The sequence below is a fragment of the Antechinus flavipes genome, chromosome 1, assembly GCF_016432865.1.
Source record: "Antechinus flavipes isolate AdamAnt ecotype Samford, QLD, Australia chromosome 1, AdamAnt_v2, whole genome shotgun sequence".
In the NCBI taxonomy this organism is placed as follows: domain Eukaryota; kingdom Metazoa; phylum Chordata; class Mammalia; order Dasyuromorphia; family Dasyuridae; genus Antechinus; species Antechinus flavipes.
Genome location: NC_067398.1, coordinates 320998229 through 321017978, shown reverse-complemented (window position 1 = coordinate 321017978; position 19750 = coordinate 320998229). Strand labels below are relative to the sequence as shown.

At 35.9% G+C, this 19750-nt stretch overlaps 1 protein-coding gene across 7 annotated transcripts in view; it reads left to right on the top strand.

Moving 5' to 3' along the window:
• LOC127541280 (transducin-like enhancer protein 4) overlaps window positions 1-19750 on the top strand; it is a 156070-nt gene that overhangs the window by 135284 nt on the left and 1036 nt on the right. For 4 of the 7 annotated variants that reach the window (XR_007948423.1, XR_007948422.1, XR_007948421.1 and 1 more), the window contains 12 exons: window positions 1851-1970; window positions 2618-2671; window positions 3494-3646; window positions 4903-5035; window positions 5317-5510; window positions 5830-5906; window positions 13168-13417; window positions 14767-15014; window positions 16938-17085; window positions 17548-17698; window positions 18035-18111; window positions 18998-19451. Coding sequence is in view for 1 of the 7 variants with exons in the window: in XM_051966548.1 (XP_051822508.1) it covers window positions 1851-1970; window positions 2618-2671; window positions 3494-3646; window positions 4903-5035; window positions 5317-5510; window positions 5830-5906; window positions 13168-13417; window positions 14767-15014; window positions 16938-17085; window positions 17548-17698; window positions 18035-18111; window positions 18998-19105 (1713 nt within the window). In the remaining 6 variants the exon portion in view is untranslated. Of the gene's footprint in view, window positions 1-1850; window positions 1971-2617; window positions 2672-3493; window positions 3647-4902; window positions 5036-5316; window positions 5511-5829; window positions 5907-13167; window positions 13418-14766; window positions 15015-16937; window positions 17086-17547; window positions 17699-18034; window positions 18112-18997; window positions 19675-19750 lie in introns of those variants that run through there. The other 3 variants (XR_007948425.1, XR_007948424.1, XM_051966548.1) reach the window with 2 other exon arrangements.

The following is a 19750-nucleotide window of genomic DNA, read 5'->3' as shown; positions in this document are numbered from 1 at the left end:
TGAGGGCGGAAATGAGGCTTTGTTCATTTTCTCAGTGTTAGCAACTTAAATTTGCATGGATTGGTATTTATTTTCAAGTTTCCATTTTTAGCCAGCTTTAACTATAAAAGTAGTTAACCTTGGAATGTTTTCTAATGAATTTGTTGGAATATAGAACACAAACATTACCACTAAAATCTCTGAAGTCCCCCTCTCAGCAATAATGTTGCTAAGAATTATGCTGTTTGGAATATATTTTATACTTAAATATATGTTCATATAGAATATCTCCATACATAAAATTTCAATTAATTCCAATAAAAGCTAAACTCTTAACTATTAATGCCCAAATTAAAATCATCTCCTTAGAGAATATTCTGTACACACACACACACACACACACACACACACACACAACATTGGCTGCCACCCTTCCATGCCTACCAAGTAACACATATTAGTAAAACATATACACTAGCCCTAACAGGGTATATTCCCTGTAACCTTTTGAGGCCCCAGGAGGAAGAGTTTAGTTATTTCTAAGAAGAATATGACCTTTTTCTCATGGTCACTTAGCAGTTCCCTTCCACTTTCCCATGTGAAAGTTGGTTTCTTTGTTGCCCTCACCACCATCCACTTGTGCAGAAAAAAATCTAGTTGTATTAAAGTGTTCTTTCTTGGACAAACACCTTGAAGGTTTAAAGAGAAAATAAATTTTTTAAACAGGGATAGGGATGGAGAGTATACCTTTGATTTCACTGGTAATTCCCACCACCAGTGCAGGTTTTATGGCAACTAATGGTCCTGGAATCAGGAAAACCTGAGTTGCAACACTGATAGCTATATGACACAGGGAATGTCACTTCACCTGTTTGCCTTGGTTTCCTCAACCTTAAAATAAGGAGTATAATAGTACTCAGGATTTTTATTAGAACGAAATGAGATAGTATGTATAAAAAACACTTAGCATAGTGCCTGACACATAGAAGGAACTACAGAAATGCTTAGCCCCCTTCCTTCTCTAGAGAGTTGCCTAAAATACTGAGATTAAGTGATTTGTTTAGAATCAATAAGGGATAGTACATGAAGGTCTTAACTGATGTGTTCTCTTTTGGGGGGGAGGGGAGTGAGGAGAGGAATCTTCTCAATCTACTGGGTCCTAATCAATTACCCCAATTGCCTTCCTAAAGATAGTTCTCAGCCAGTTCTCAGGCTGAGGCCTATATTGAGTCATAAGATGAACTTTTTAGAAATAAAAATTTATTAAACATTGTTCTTTTTCTAGAGACACTTGAAATATTTGCATTTTTATAGTAGTACTAAAGCTATTATCAATTTTTTTCTCTCTTTTTTTCCCCCTGAGACAATTGGGGTTAAGCGACTTGCCCAGGATCACATAACCAGGAAGTATTAAGTGTCTTGAGGACAGATTTGAGCTCAGGTCTTCCTGACTTTGAAGCTGGTGCACTATCCACTGATCCACCTAGCTGCCCCTTTCTTCATTCTTGTAATTGTAGTTAAACTATATCATTAAATATTTTTAAAAACATTCTTTGATTAGATTATATTTTGTGGTGATTTACTCTGTTATCATTCTCTCTCTTCCTCTCCCTTCTATTTTCCTGTACCTTTCTTTTGCTTCTTTTCTCCTTCTTCCTTTCCTTTTCCCCTTCCTACTCTTTTCTCTGCTTTCCCTTCTCTTTCTTTACTCTTCAGACTTCCTCTTCTCTTCTTCTCCCCTTTCTTTTACCTCTTCTCCTAATAGTTTATTCTAAAATTTAAAAAAAGGAAATTAAACTCTCCATTGAATCGAAAAATAGTGGCATTAAATACATAGTAACTATAACCCCTCTTCACCTTTCTAATTTCAGAGTTCTTCAGTGTCCCCATCTGCCAGTTTCAGAACTGCAGAGAAGCACAGAAACTCAACAGACTATTCATCAGACAGTAAAAAACAGAAAACTGAAGAAAAGGAAATAACAACTCGTTATGTAAGCTCATAGCATCATAATTGATGCTAGTCTTATTTTTCAGTGCTATATAATAATAGCCACTTTTCCTTTAACCATTTCTGCCTAAAACTAGGATTTAGGGAACAATAAGTCTTTTTTCAAAACATGAAATGCTAAGTACTTGCTATAATTTTTAGTACCATATCTAAATCCCTACTTTTTGAAGTGGCGAGTGGTTTTTTTTTTTTTTTTTTTATTATTTGTTTCTTTTGTTTATTGGGTATTTGGGTTTTGTTTTTGTTATTGCTGCTATCGATTTGGGTAAACAGTGTAAGTCTTTTCAGATGATCTAAATAAGCTTGGTTTTCTTTTTTCCATGCTAGAAATATTAGCAATCTATGAGTTTTTCTGCCCAGCTACAAATGGCAAGGGAAGCTAGCAGTATTGCAGTAAGTGATGTCTATAGGTAGCCAGGCTGCATTTTAGATATTCAGTAAAATGTAAATGAGGCTATCCTTGAGAATAATTTCAGATTTTCCAAGAACTATTCAATTCCTAGTAAGCTTTACCTCACCTCTGTGGGGTTACAGTGCTTGGAAAGGGTTTATTTAGCTTAACTGTCTAAAAATATATTTCTCTTCTGAAAACAACAACAACAACAACAAATCTTCCCATTGTCAATGCAGGACAGTGATGGCGAGAAGAGCGATGACAACTTGGTGGTTGATGTTTCCAATGAGGTATGCGTGCCTTTCTGATGACAAGAGTGGAGCCTCTCTTGTTTTCTGTTGTATGCCAGATATGCTCATGAAATAATGGGACAAATGTTTCCTTCATTTCTGCTGGGACTCAATTGTTTTTACTTTCGGGCCCTTTTTAACATAATTCTTATCTTTCAGGGGGCTGTGTGGGAGCTCCCTCAAACATTGTAGATCATAACCCCTTCCTGCCTCGGGAAATAGCAGAATGAATGAACCTGCCCCCTCCCGGCCCCCAAGTCATCACCTAATAACCGGCCTCTTAGTGATGAGTTTTTCCAGACTCAGCCAGGCAGGCTCTCTGTTGACAGATATAGCATTCTGTTGCCAGTACATTTTGAGAAGTTTCCAGCCTGGGAAGGACTTGTCAGAACTTGTACTGTAAAGCTACAGTGCCAAGAACCAAACACCAAGCTTCACCTCCAGGCTTTGGTGTCAAAGAGTAGGACTTCAATAGAGGATTTATGGTTGTTACTGTCAAGAGCACTTCAGCTTATTTTTTCTCTTTGCTGTGAATTGTCTTGAGTAAAACATGTAGCTTATGGTCATCTTACAGAACTATTAGTAGGATCATAGAATTTGGGGTTGATTTTTGTTTTTAAAGAACTATCACACTTTGCTTTTGGTGCAAGTCTAGAATCTTTTATTTGAGCATTTGAATGGACTGGAAATGTTTTGTACATAACCTATTAAATTCTCTCAGATAAACACTTTTATCTCTTCCCTTCCTTCCCCTCCATCTCCCTGGACTTGTAGCTTTGTGACTTCAGGTGCTGCATTAATGTGCATGTTGTTTATTTGTAGGATCCCTCTTCCCCTCGAGGGAGCCCAGCACATTCTCCAAGAGAGAATGGCCTGGACAAGACCCGCCTGCTCAAGAAAGATGCCCCAATTAGTCCAGCCTCTATTGCATCTTCCAGCAGTACTCCTTCCTCAAAATCCAAAGAACTTAGCCTTGTAAGCAGCACTTTTTTGTTAAACTATCTTTTTCTAGGATAACTTATTTCAAGATGGTTGGGTTCATTCTTCCTTCCCCTTTTCCCCAGCATGGTATTCAGGAAAGGAGTATGGCCTGCTGCCTACTGAAAACTCCTTTTGTTTCTATCCAATATATGGTTGATAAGACTGTAAGACCAGGGTCTTTTTGGAAGGGGGAGGATTTGTTCACTTGTAGATAAGGTGTATATTTCTGTCATGTGTCTTTTTTTGCAAGGATAGGAATAGAGAGATGGGGAAATGGAGTGGAATGTGCTGTTCTGAAGATGAATAAGTATACCCTGGTGTTCCAGAGAGATTTTTGTGCTTGTGGTTTATGGTAAATTCACTTTTCAGCTTGGATGTGATTTTGTTGCTCGCTTTGTTTGAATTACAAAGCCATATTCAACTGCAATAATTTTCACTTCCTATCTAAAAAGTAATCTGTCACTTACAAGAGTCTACTTTGACTCCTACTACAAATCACAATGCAAAAAAGCTGCTAGAAGTCAGAATCATTCCCCTTTTCGTCTTCTCTTTCTTTGTGGTTTCAGCTAATAACATATACCATGACCAATTAAGTCTCTGAAACCTACTCTTGAAGAAAATTTAAGATACATTTTTTTATAAGATAACTCTTAGAAATGAAAATCCCTGTATTTGTGTACAAATTGGAGAATATATCTGGTACTGGAGTATTAGGAGTTTCCTCCCCCTTTTCCCCCGCTTTAATCCATCATTGCTCTGCCCTTGTGTTGTAACCCTGTTTTAATGGAAGCTCCTCTGGACTGAATCTTTATGACTATATAGCCTTGGTCCCTTTCTAATGAAATCTGCTAACCAGGAAGCCTATTATGACTTGGGTATATCCACCGGGAGCCAGGCTTAAACCACTTACTCTTTAAACATAAGCCACCAGCAAGGAGTCAGTCACAGTCAGGTAGCAATGATTTTTGAGTCACAGTCAGCCGCTACCCGATTCAGACCTGTTGCCTAGATAGGAATGATTCTGCCCTGCTGCTAATTCTAGCCTTTCAATCATCCTCTTCCATCCTTTCCTACATGCTGATTCCTTTGCCTTGAGAAACTTTTTTTTTTTTTAATGAGCAAGGCATGTTTTTTTTTTAATCCAATATAATTTTGATTGTTCTATACTATATTCATTAACACAGTAATTCTAAATCTTCTTAGGTAGTTTTAGAAGGAATATAAATGCCTTTGATTTTTGTCTCTGCTAGAATGAAAAATCTACTACTCCTGTTTCAAAATCCAACACTCCTACTCCACGAACTGATGCTCCGACCCCAGGCAGTAATTCCACTCCAGGATTAAGGCCTGTGCCTGGAAAACCACCAGGTGTTGACCCATTAGGTTTGTACACAAAATCAAGAAAAAACTCTGAATTATGCAGTGTCTACTTTCTGAATATATTTGTCTTTTGTCTCTTACAACTTTCTTTTTAAGAGTATTGATGAATTTGTATGTGATATTTTGCTAGACAAAAGGGATTGTTATAAAACAATTTGAATGGAACTTATTCAATTTGGTTTCTAGAATGGATGTTATTATCATTATTAGTGTCTTTGTGATTCTGTTTGAGACGATAGTCTTATGTCTGTTTTGGTTTCCCTTTTTTCCATCTTTTCCTCTAGCTTCCGGCCTGAGAACTCCCATGGCAGTCCCATGTCCATATCCAGCACCATTTGGCATTGTTCCACATGCTGGGATGAATGGGGAGCTGACCAGTCCAGGAGCTGCTTATGCTGGTCTACATAACATCTCTCCTCAGATGAGTGCAGCAGCAGCTGCTGCAGCTGCCGCCGCCGCTTATGGGAGATCTCCTGTGGTATGTTCCTGGGACTTTGATCTCTAGAAAAGTTATGATAGCATATAGAGAATCCTCACATTGTCTCTTCTGGATGAGGTGGTGTGAAAAGTTTATGCAGCATTAGGAGGATTAATAAAGGGACTTGTATATCTTCACAAAATGCAATTACAAATAAAGGAAACTTTTTTTTTTTTTGGCTAAACATATATGTGAAGGGGTATACTTCCTTTCCAGTTTGAAAATCAAATCCAGAATAAGCTTTACCATATTGAGCTCAATAAGCAGTGTCCACATGCCTTATGTTTGTTTTTGTTATTCTGCTTCGGGAAAACTGTAGGTTGGTTTTGATCCACACCATCACATGCGTGTGCCGGCAATCCCACCAAACCTGACTGGCATCCCTGGAGGAAAACCGTGAGTGTTGCTCTGCCGTTGCATTAAACTAATTACTTGCTGAAGTTATTTTTCTTTGTTGTTTAGTTCTACTTTTAGCCACTGAGTGTTACTACATCATAGCAGCTCCTTCTGATTTAGGGGATAATTGGTAGGACTTACAGCACTTGAATTTCATTCCTGTGGCATGTCTCATTTTCTCCAAGTACAGAAAGGATGTATTGGGGCAAGGTTTTATATTTTCAATTTGAAATCTTGAACTTCCAGTATCAAAATGCAAATTGCAAAGGGATTTCTAGCAATCATGTCTTCTCCACTCCAGTTGCTGACTTAAAGGCAGTCCCTTTGTTCACAAAAGTCCAGCTCTATCTTGCCAACACACTTAGTTCTTATAGCTTGAACGTGTTGAAAAAAAGTACATTGAAATGTTTGGTCAGCTTTGAACTCAAGCATTCTATTTCCATCTCTTCCCAATGTAATTGACCAAATATAATAATGAGCTCTCAGGACCTCTATTATGACTATCGACTTGATACTTAGGAGTCATTTTTTTCCTGGCCCTCCTGAATTACAAAAGGCTAAACATAGTTCAGGTCATGGTGCTAGCCTTCATTTTCCACTACTCTACATGCAATCCACACCTTTCATTTCAGTGTAGGGTGCTTTATTGCTTCTTCCTGATCTCAATATTCTTTGTCTACTCTTTGACTAGACTATCCTAGATATATTCAATAAGTAGGCATGGACCTCTTCTTTCACAGTTAATGATAAAAATTATAGCAGCTCACATACAGCCCTTGAGAGGTCCACAAAGCACTTTATATAAGTAGATATTGCTATTATTTATGTTTCACATTTTTTTATTTGCTTATTGTGTACAAAGCATTATGTTTGACACTAAGGGAAATGTGAGGATAAATATGAAACATGTCTCAGGCCTCAAAGATTCTGCAATTTAAGTAAAAAAATACTAATGATGTTCTTCCTAGTAGAATCTACTCTGTACCACATCTCTGACCTTCCTTAGATATTTAAAAAACATGATTCCAACATCTTCCCAATTTATTTTCCTCATATTATCCATTGATATAAGATGTCATGGTTCATAGTTGAATGGGGTTGAGTAATTTTGATTCCAGACTTTTTGGTGGATCTATTTTAGCTGTTGGGTATCAAGTTTGGGCCCTAAATGTTCTGTTCTCATTCTTTTTTTTTTTTTTTTTTTAATGATTTCGTTACACTCTCCATGACTTTACCACCATCATCTCTGTTTAGATGACTCCTAAAGTCTGCCTCTAGCCCTTTTCTGATTCTGGACCTCTCATTGACTTTTAGGACAAGTCTATTTTTCCTATTAGCATTTCAAACTCTGTTCAAATAAAACCAATCTTATTGTCTCTGGCCTTCCCATCCCCCATCCCAAATCCATCCTTCCTTTTGATTTTGCTATTTTTATCATGGCTAGCATTGACCTAGACCATCAAGTTCAAAACTTTGGTGTTTTTACTTGGAATCATCCTTCTATATCCTCTCTTCTCTATCCTTCTCTCTATATATCCTCACTTATATTCCAGAAATATACCTCTTAAAAATCTTTTATGTCTGGTCCTTTCATTATCATCCTGTTGTCATCAACATATGTTATTGTTTCTACGTAATGTGTGGCCATGTCATTTCTGTGCTCTCTACGGATCTTTAGCAGCTTCCTATTTCCTAATTTCAGATTCCTTTGAATGACTTTCAAAGCTTTCCATAGTTTGGTATCGCCTTACATTTCCAACTTCTTCTCATATCACTGTTGTTCATGTGCTCTGTATTTTAGACAAACATTTATTTCTTCACATTCTTTTTGCTGACATCTCTTCCAATAAAAGGAAAGTGAAAAAAAAAATGCTGTGGGCATTCCTTTTTCTATGCTTTGGTCACACTGTTATTTATGTCAGTGCTTCTCCCATCTTTACTTCTTGAATATCTACCTAGTTCAAATTCCACTTCCTTGATGGAGTCCTCAATTATCCTTTTTGATAATGACTTTTCTCTTTAGATCTTTTATAGCACTTTATAGTTTTGTTTTATTTTTAATGTTTTAAAATTTCAACATAAATTATTTTATTTTGTTTGTGTGTGTGTATATGTCTGTGTATGTGTGTGCCTTTTAAACAATTTTTGTGCTCCATGAAGTCTGAGCCTTTTTCTTAACTGAACTTAATCTTCTCCAGGATCTAGTAGTACATTATATTCTGCATACAGAATATGCTTAACAAGTTTATTGAATTGAGCATTTTCATGTTAGCCTTACACTATTGTGCACATATTTATCTTAAGTATATTTGACTTTTTAGAGTACAAATTTTATTTCTTTGATTATAAGACAGTAGTAAATGTTGAAACTCTAAAATCTTTTTCTCTTGTTGTTATCGTATGACCTGAATTACATTAAATATGTTACAATAAATATACAACTCACCAAGTCATAAATCTTACATATCTTACCAGAAAGCATCTCCCTCTGCCAAGTACTGTCTTTCTCAATAAAGTTGTATAATTGTTGTACATCTCTGACCTAATTACTTTTATAAAATGAACTGCCAGATATTATCTGGAATTATAATTAAATACATGTACCAAACTAATGAACAAAGTAGCATTTATTTGATAATCCACATTGGGGCAGCTTGTCTATTTGGTAGAATTAGCAAAGTTCTACTCAATTTATAATTGGAATGACAATATAGTTTAATTTCTATATAAAGAAAAATGAACTTTCCCTCTATTTTACTGGCAAGATTTCTGTGTAGTGCTACCATATTTGATTTAAAAAATTGTGAAGACTTAAAATATGACCAAGTTCTGATCCAAAAGAGAAAAAAATTACTATTTTAATTTAGAAAGTGACTAAAGAGGAATGAACATATAACAAATAAATTAAAGATCTTGGAGTCATAGTTGAGAGCTATTCATAGTACAGTAAAAAAAAGTTTGATTTTTTTTTTTTAAGCAAGATTTTAGGACAAATAGGGATATATGAGGTAATCCTCCCATGACACTTTCATAGAGAAAAAATATATCTAAATTGGGGATCCACAATTTAAAATGGGACATAGAGAGCTAAGGGTAGAAATAGAGAAGACTGTAAAGATGATTTGTCAGAATAGTTAGGAAGATTTCAAAGAATTGGAAAGAAAGGCTATTTTTAATAATGGCCTTGATGTATAAGTATGTACAGGGTCAGAATACAGGAGGTGGTGAGAATATTAAAGTAACATATTCGTAGTACTTTAGCCATTTTGGCACATAGAATTTCTTTCTTTCTTTACTTTAAATCCTGGGAAAAAGATTAGATCCATTTTGTGGGCAAAAGAAAATTGAGACATAGAGAAGTTAGTTGACTTTACCATAGCTTACAAGTCTCCATCCATATAGCTATGTCTTTTGTCTCTGAGCTGCTGCTTTCCACTGTTTCTTAATCATTTCTGTTAAGGCAAAAAGTAAAATTAAACTTAAGATAGAGTAAGAACAGTTGATGGTTAATGATCATCAAATCTACTTAACAGTTATAGTTTGGTTGGGGTGTTTTTGTTTTTGTTTTGCTCTGGCTGTCTCTGAATACAATCCTGTCAGTGAACTCTGCTTATCTGTCCCTTGAGATTGAGCCAGCATTCGGAAATACTCATTACCATTAGCATTCAAGTAATATGTTAGTATGGCCTAAGCCAGTTGTGAAGATGTTACTCAAAGACCTTGAGGGTTTTCATTCTTAATGAATAGAAGGAAGATCCTCAAAGGTAAAATTGGAGATTTTTAAGTTTTCCAGGGTGATTGTTATACATATTTAAAGAGCTATTTTAAAAGGTTATAGAATCTCATTTTGGGAAATACTGAAAAACAAAATAGATTCGTAATGAATAGGGTACTATTATTTTATTAAAATTAATGACATTTTGTTTTGACACAATATTCACTCCCAGATAAAATCTTTATCACATGAATATTCCAAAAATGTAGAGCATCTGACCGTTTTTAAAAAGTTAAGCAAAACCATCTAACACAGTGACTGTAATTAACAAGTGAATGTGGCTTTCCACTCACACAATTTACTATACTTCTTAACAGCAGGGAAAGAAGTGTATATTAACCTTCATCAGAAACAAAAATTAGTCATTGTATGTATGAAGTCAGGCAGACACATTTAAGGTCTCCAAGTTTCCATATGTTTTGATACTAATCTGGATTCATGAACTACTCCTCTATTGTCTATACATACAGAGTATAGCTCACATTTGCTTCTTATCATATACAGTTCTTGTCCTCCCCTTTTTTCAAGTTGTCCCTACAACTTTTACATATATATATGTATATATGTATGTGTGTGTGTATATATATATATATATATATATATATGTATACATATACACATATATACATATATATATATGAGAGATATCTGTGCAGGTTCCATTCAGGGCCATTCACTGACTTACCATTTCTCACATCCATCACTTTCTCTGATTTTTCAGAAAGGTTGGCTTACCTCGAAGTACATTAGAAATTTAGTGCCCATAGTCTGGGAATCAGGAAGACCTGTATTCAACTTACACCTCAGACATTGTTTCTTCATATGTCAAATGTGTATAAGAATAGCACCTACCTTACAGCATTGTTATAAGTAACAAATGAAATAATTATATAAAATATTTTATATTCCTTAGAGGGCTTCATAAATGTTAAATAGTCGTCATTGTCGTCATCATCCTCCTCCTCCTCCTCTTACTCCTACTCCTACTACATGTTACATAAAGTTCATTGAAATCTGAAGATTCATTTTATTAATGTTTAAAATATAAATAGTCTTGAGTAATCCTTAAGTATGCTTGAAGTTATCAGGAAGGGATTTTATGTTATTAAGCCTGGCAAGTAAGTAGAAAACGGGGTATGATTTGGTTATAAGATGAACCCTGAAATTGATTGCTAGATTTGTTGCGTCACACACATACTATATTTAACAGATATTTTATCCACAATGATTTAACTACTCAAATATTAAAGTAATGTTTTAGTGGATGAGAGATCTGTAAATCTGTTCAAATAAATTCTTATTAAAATTTAAATAAACACATCCTAAACTTTTCCTCCCCTGTTTTTTAAAATTTAGCCTAAAGTTTATCTTTTTGAAGAAAGACTTTTCTGTATATAACCTCTGTCTAGTAAATAACACAGAAACTAGTTAATTTCTTTTCTAAAGAAAGAGATATGAGTATCCAGGAATATACTCTGGATATTCTTCAACTTTGTCAAATATTAGAAAGAGGTCAATAAGAATGGCCATTGGAAAAAAAAGTCCATTCGATTTTGAAGTTAAGAGATCCATGGGTAGCATTGGAGAAAGAAGTTTCATTTGAATGAAGCCACATTGTAGAGATTTGAGAACTGAATGAGAGGAGAGTAGTAGGGATTTTTAAGTTGGGGAAATTTGGGACATTTTTGCAGGCCTCAGGGGAAAATCTGTAGATGGAAAACTAAAAGGAAAAGGTATAACTTGATTTTCCTTTAGTTTTCAATTTGCTGAGGAAGTTAGAAAGAGAGGGGATAAAGGAGTACATATCGGAGAATATTGTCATTTGTTCAGAAAAGGATCATTTCTTTATCAGAGACTGAGGAAAGGAAGACAGAATGAGGGATGATATTATGGATTTTGAGATATTGAAAAGGGGAGAAGGGAGAGCTCACAGCAAATGATCCCAATTTTCTCAGTAAAGTAATAAGGTGAAATGAATTTCCTCACTGTCCCTTATTGAGGGAGGATCATTCACCTGTTCTTCCTGGATCTTTTGCTTTTCAAAGATTGAGTCTTAACTACCAGAGCTAATTCTCTCTTGATTTCATAATCACCTCTTTTCTCTGCTGCCAGAGTTTTTGCTCTTTGAAGCTACTTCCTGCTTTGAATCTTAACTGCCTTTTTGTATTTGTCCGTTTGGAAAGTGTGTATGTTTTTGTTCCTCCTTAAACTAACTATTTGACCTTCCAAAATGCTTCTTGCTGGATATAGTGTCTCCCCCTTGGGTATGTTATTAGATGCTTTGACTAATGGGGAGAGTAGAGAAAATTCCCTCTCCCACTGACTCTGGCATAGGCCCAAGGGTAACAGTCCACAGAGTACTTCTTGCCTCAAATCCTCACTCTAATAAAAACAGGGAATGTACCTTCAAGACAAGATATAATAAGGAAAAGAGAAGTAAGAGATCCATCCTGAGAGCACACAGAATGAAGTCCTGGAAGAATTAAGAGCTGCCTTTTAAAACACAAATTAAGAGCCTATGATCTGTGAATAGCATAAATGACAATTAATGTTAAAGAACAGTCTAAATCTTAACCTTAACCAATGGGGTCATACCTTAAATAAGCTAAAATTACCAATGGACTTGAGCCCATAGGGGAGGCAGGGAGGGTACTTTCCCTCATCAACTAGTTGATAATAGATGGCTGTATTCTCTGATATTCTGGATCATTGAGCCTTTCATCCAGCAAGGGTTTAACAGCTTTATAAACAAAGTGCACTCCATTGATTGACCTACCCAGGTGCCTTCATTCCCATGCTCTTTTCTACCATCTTGCTTCAATCTTCCCCCATTTTCCCCCAATCATTTGCTTACTTGCCCTTTGAGTTTTCCTTCTGCCCTCCAGGAATGTGAAATTAGTCACAGTCATTTTTCCTACTACCTTTGCTTTGCTGATGCTTGTCTCTGCCTTTAGCAACCTAAAAATAGATATAGATTCTATTGCAGATGCTCTATGTTAAGTCACATATTAGAGCCAAACACTTTCCCAACCTGAGGGTTTCCCCTGGAAATGAATTTGAGATGAAGCTGTTGATAGGTTATTCACAGGTGGGCCTTCCTGGCAGTCATGCAGTGAGTGCATTTTTTCTGAGAGCTCAGATTCCATTTGATATTACTGGGATTTGTGATTGTCATGTCAGGTCAGAGTGGGGTGGGGGGAGTCCCATTTTTTACTTATTTTACCAGGGATTCTAAAGAATCTTAACTCTTTAGTTTCTAATCATTTTGTGCCTATAATTCTTTAATTGCCAATTACTTGGAAATACATATGATTGGTGTGATGAGATATTAACAGAAAAATCTGAGCATTTGGGCACACAGCTTGGCACACACAGCTCTTTGGTTTGTAGATGATGCTGAACATCTCATTTCTCATTTTAATTCAGCACAGGGAACAAACAGTTCAGTAATTTTTTTTTTTTCATTTCCACTCTTCTTTTCTTTAGCGCATACTCCTTTCATGTTAGTGCAGATGGTCAGATGCAGCCTGTACCTTTTCCCCCTGATGCTCTCATCGGACCCGGAATCCCTCGACATGCTCGTCAGATCAACACTCTTAATCATGGAGAAGTCGTGTGTGCAGTTACTATCAGCAACCCCACAAGACACGTGTATACTGGGGGGAAGGGATGCGTCAAAGTCTGGGACATCAGCCACCCAGGAAATAAGAGTCCAGTCTCTCAGCTGGATTGTCTGGTAAACAGTTAATGATGCATAAAACTAATCCCTTTGAAAATAAATGACTTTGCCCCCTCCCTCCCCCCCCAAAAAAGTTAGTGAATGTTAAAAAATCATCTTATAATTGGGGAAAAATATTTTAAAAAGCAATAATTGAGCTTAAAGAAGTGATTTGAGTTGAATACATTATATGTATAATTGAAGGAACATGATGGTCATCCAAAGTAAACTACTGTGAGTTTGGAGTCATTATTACTCCGTAATTTTTACTTTTCCAGAAATGGAAAAACTAAATATTGGCTTTGTTTTTTACCTTTTTTTTTGGCAAAAAGTTCCTTCACTTTGTTTTTGTTCCATGCATTTGCATAGTTCCACCAGTTCTGTGTGCATATACATATGCAAATGTATCCCCAACTATATACAAACCTAAGCCTGAACTCAGAAATCTAAACCCCTTGCACCCTTTCATTTTTAGAGACAAGGTTAAATAGAAGAGGGTTTAACAAACTGAAGTAATGCTTCAAATATCCAGATTTGGGGGGGTGGAGAAGGGAGTGCTTTGAAACACTAAGCCCATCACCTGGGTACAGTAGCCCTGTATTCTAGTCTTTCCATTTGACAATAAGTTTTAACTCATAATTGAAACCCCATTGGTTTTTCTCTCATTGACATTTGATTGAAACTTGTCCGAAAGTTATTTGGGAGCAAGTTTTTTTTTTTTTTTTTTTTTTAATTTTTCTCTTTCAACAAGCATACATCATTCTAGGGAAACTTTTCCCTCCTATCTTAGCAGTCCTTGATATAAGGTCTTACCTCCATTGATATAAATACTGCTTAATCAAAACCAGTGCAGCATATTTAGGCAGGTATCAGTTCTTTGGAAATGAAAATTTCCAAATGTCTGTAACCTCTGATACATTTGATTACTTTTCAGATACTTTTCTGAAAGAAATCAGAAAAAAAAAATTTAAATACAGATGTGATAGAATATGATTTTTCTCTTTTCCCTTTTTAAAAACATATGTATATGTCTGTACATGTACATGTTAGTATGCATGAAAACTTACATGAGTTTGTTACTTGTTGAATATGTAAAGCTTTTAATTGTTCAGGGTTTAGTCTAGAGTTTGGCTTTTTGATGCTAATTAAGATTAAATATCTCTCAGTACTAAATTCTGTAGATCAAGTTTAAGTACTTCCCTAATGTCATGTAATTTTCTGGCATTAATCCACTTTATCATTGTCATAAGTATAAATGGCTCATTAAAACCAGGAGGGAATACAATACTTTTATGGATCTCTGCTCTCATGTTAATGCTGTTTTCCTTTCCTCATGAGTAATCTCTTGATGGTTTCTGTCTCCATAGAACAGAGATAACTACATCCGTTCCTGCAGATTGCTCCCTGACGGCCGCACCCTGATTGTTGGAGGGGAAGCTAGTACATTATCCATTTGGGACCTGGCAGCTCCGACCCCACGCATCAAAGCTGAGCTGACATCCTCGGCTCCTGCCTGCTATGCCCTGGCGATCAGCCCCGATTCCAAGGTCTGCTTCTCCTGCTGCAGCGACGGGAACATCGCAGTGTGGGATCTGCACAACCAGACACTGGTCAGGTAGGTCATTGGGATCTGATTACCAACAAGGGAAGAGCTCAATTAGCCACTTTGGCCCACCATTCTTTTTTAATGGGTGTGTGTGTGTGTGTGTGTGTGTGTGTGTGTATGTGTGTGTGTGTGTGTATGTATGTATCTATAAATGGATGGATAATGGTTATAATAGCAATGTCCTATTTACAGAGTACTTTAGTTTATAAAACTCTTTTCTCATAATAACCCTGTGAGGGTAAGAAGTTATAAGTATTGTTTTTTGCATTTTGCATATGCAAAAACTGAAAGTGAGTGACTTGTCCAAGATCACTGGGCTAGGAAATGGCAAAACAGGGACTTGATTCCAGATCTCCAAATCAAGTGTATTTCCTTTTTCTACCATGCTATCCCTCCCCTTCAACTAAAAGTGGTCTCAGGTGTAACAAGCCAAAAGAAAAGAAGCATCTGATTCTATCAACTCTTTGTGCTTTACAAACTGTATAATGAAAAGTGAGATCACATTGATACTAATACTTTAATAAGTTTCTCATGACTTGTGGTCTCTCTGGAATTGGCCAAGTAGTTAGTGCATTGGACTTGGACTCAGAAGTATCTGGCTTCTGTTAATATCTTAGATAATTTCTGGGGCATGATCCTCTATTAACTGATGGGAACTAATATCACCATGACTATCATCCCCATCTATTTAATGAGAACCCACAGGATATATGGCACTATGTTGGGTGCCGTTGTGTTTCATTTTGACTTGTTTTGATCATGTCATGAAATAGCTTCTGATCTAGTGGAGTTAGCAGTGGAGGGGAAGGAACATCACCCATCTCCAACTACAACTTTAAAATAAATGAAGAATAAGTTCCTAAATTTAGAGGCAGAGAACATCTTGGAGATCATTTAATTTAGCTTCCTAGTTTTTCTAGATGAGAAAACTGAGACCCAAAGATGTATGTTGAATGACATGACCCAATGTTGTGTTAACTGAGTCAAGAAAAGAGGGTAAGAGTGATGGTGAAAGGAAAGATGGGTGACAAGGGAAACAATTATTGTCATGAACTCAGATAAAAGGTCTGAGTGGAAGCCTTTGGAGGTGGCCTTGAGGAGCTTATTTAGAACCAGTATGATATGTAATGTTGTGAACTATAGCAAAATAATTCCAAGTGCGTGGTATTACTTTCATTTTCCCTTGGAGCATTGTACTCAGGGTAGCTGTGCAGTTGAACTATCTGCCACTGTTCTTCTTATTCTACTGGTATTCTCTGTACTTTGCCTATTGGAAGGAAGGCGAAAGAGAATAATGCATCAGGCTTTAGCATGCTTTGTGCTGGCCTTTGCCAGGAATGATGGCCTGTGCTCACTTTAAATGGGCATGACTTTTCTGGGTAAATCAGAATTTCTCTGCTTAATTCTTATACCACCAACTTTTGTGTTTTTTCAGAGTTACACAATTAGACAACAGAGAGCACAGTATCTTTCCTTGGCAGACTGTCCATTTCTGGAGGGGAAAATTAGCCTTGCATCCCCTCTCACACCCACTTGTGCCAAGTTATGAGGAGAGAATAGGGTTTATTGTGTTTTAATATTTGTACAGATCATCTGAATGTAGATGTGAGTTTTCTTTTGTTTTTTGTTCCATTTAAAGATAATTTTCTCTTTGTTAGTTGATTTCAAAAGCCACCTAGGTCTTGGAAAATAACCAAGTGAAATAGGAAATTCAACACCTATTCTTTGCCATTTATTGAAGTTTGGAGCAAACTCCTTATGTTCCTAAAATATATAATTATTATTAAATATTAATACTTAACTGTGTCTAAGGAAGGAAAGCTAGTTTTTGACAGGGCTTACACAGAAATAAAACACTACATTGAGTTCATCTTAAAACTGCCTCATTGTCAAAGACTCTTTCTTCCTACCCTTTCTTTTTGACATTTTCAGGCAATTCCAGGGCCACACAGATGGAGCCAGCTGTATTGACATTTCAAATGATGGCACCAAGCTCTGGACGGGAGGTTTGGACAACACAGTCAGGTCCTGGGACCTGAGAGAAGGGCGGCAGTTACAGCAACATGACTTCACATCACAGGTGCTGTCTCAAGGCCTTTGATATTTAGAAGTTGTGATTTTTATATAAATTGTGTGAAAATTTGGAAGGCAGAAATTAAGATGAGTTCCAGAGTTACCATTCACTGTGCCTGGTTTGTTAATTTGGTATTGCAAATTAACGAGTTACTAATAGGGGCTCACTTTTAAAAAGTTAAATTTACTCATTCAAGATTTATTAAAAGTTCTTAACCAAAAGTATTAGGCAGCTTTTGGTAGTTGTTGGTTTTGAAGAATGTTACTGCATAATTTTTTCTATCAGATAAATAAACTAGACTGATGGATGTTCCAAACATACTCATTTGGGGATGTTTTTCTCTCTCTTATTTACTTAATCTTGATTTTTATCATAATTGGAGTGGTTTACTTGGAAGAGATCTTTTTAGGTTAAAATTAAATTCAGTCCCTTTATTTTTCTTTATTCTATGTACTCTTTTAATATTAGATCTTCTCTCTGGGATATTGTCCTACTGGAGAGTGGCTTGCAGTTGGCATGGAGAACAGTAATGTCGAGGTGCTACACGTTACCAAACCAGACAAATACCAGTTACATCTTCACGAGAGCTGTGTGTTGTCACTTAAGTTTGCTCACTGTGGTAAGCAGACTTGCATACTTTGTCATTTCTTTTCTGGCCTTATGGGGAGGTGGGGGTGGGGTATTTCTTTGTTCACTTTTTTGAAGCTTAACCTTTGAATGAGATGGGTTCACTTATTTGAATTTGAATTTGACTGTATTCACATTTTTCTGGTTTTAATTTTATGAGTTTTCTGTTTGAGGTTAAAAGAATTTTCATTTAGTTACTTTTAAATTAGATGACTTTTCTTTGAAAAATCCTTATTGCTTTGTGACTGAATTTTTCTGATCTTTTTTGGGGAACTTTAATTTTGATTCTGAGGCATTAACTTTGATGTTTTAAATGATCTAATTGTAGGAAAATGGTTTGTAAGCACTGGAAAGGATAATCTGCTCAATGCATGGAGAACCCCTTATGGGGCCAGTATATTCCAGGTATTTCATGGTGTTTCACACCTACATTTTTTTTAAAGCACATTAGGGTTGGAATTGTATGAAGATATCTAATTTGGTTTTTCAGTTAATCACTAAGTTCATTAATTTTTCAGATTGTCTTTAAAAGTCATCTAGTCCAACTACTATATGAAGTTAGCATGATATTGTTCCACTTAAAACATTAGTAATTGGTGTAAAGAATTACAATGGTACAATTATATTTGTTTTATGCAGTGCATATTATAGGAGGTACTTATTAAATATTTACTTTTTTATTGCTGAAATATCTATATCTTCTTTGACCATGATGCTGGGCAAGTCATTTAATCTCTCAGTATTCTGTTTAAAACAACTGTTTAAAACTATAATCTATCTTTGTCTTGAGGAATTATCATCATCATAATTAGTCTAGAGAATAGGGACTAGACAATGAGTTACCAATGTAGAGAACTCTCCAGTGGAGAAACTCTCTTTCAGATCAGATTACCGTCTTCTCTGCAGTTTATAATTTTAGACTCTCGCCTTACAGCACTGACCAAGGCCAAGCTACTTTCCCAGGGCTCATCCAAACATGAGTTGAAGGCAAGATTTAAACTTGGGGCAACCTGACTTTGAGGCTGGCTCTTAATCACTTAATCACTCTGCAGAACTTAGAATATAGAGAAGACTCAAGTAGTCAGGTGTACATGCACGTGTGTGTGTATGTGTGTGTGAGAGAGAGAGAGAGAGAGAGCAAATTTTGAGGTTTAAAAAAATTGTATTTGTTCATTATAATTTTTGGTTGTCCTTTAAAATGAGAGTTGATAATGTATTACTTTTACTTATTTTAAAGCTTATGACTTCATTTTTTCTTGTACTTAAATTTCTTTTTATGTTTCTTTCCTAGTCCAAAGAATCCTCATCGGTGCTTAGTTGTGACATCTCTGTGGATGATAAGTATATTGTCACTGGCTCTGGGGACAAGAAGGCAACAGTCTATGAAGTTATTTATTGAGGACAAATTTTAATGCAAAAAGGACTCCTCCTTGTAGCACTTTGCTGTATAATCCTTTTTTTTTTTCTTCCCAAGCCAAGGATTTAAAATGTTCCTCACAGTTGTGGAGTTGATTCCCTTCCCTCCTCCCACTTCCTCCTTGCTATTGAATTGTGAATGCTCATTAAGAACCTGTGATACCAAATCTTGAAATATCTACTTGGAAGAACTCGGAATAAGCATACTTAACAGTGAACTGAATCTTTAATTATGTATTATATCTGTAATATATTTATTTTGTTTAAAGAAGGCTTTCTAACAATGAACTGACTAAATAAAGCTGTCTGCTCCCGCCTTGGTAATAAAGGTGCGTTGTACTTTGAATATCCCCTTTTTTGTTTTGGCAGGGGAGGGCAAAAGAACGTTTAAAATGACCATTTAGGAATTATTGTAAGCATAAACTGGTAGCTATACAAAGACATTGAATGTTTATTATCAACAGGAGGCAATATGCTTCTTCTCTTTTTTTTTTTTTTTTTTTTTTAAACAAATTTTGGAAATCTGACTAAATAAAGAGAACTTTCTGACCATGTCCATTTTGGTTAATTTGGAAAGTTTAGTTTTCTAGCTATCTCAGTTAAATATACTCAAAGAACGCTACCCTCT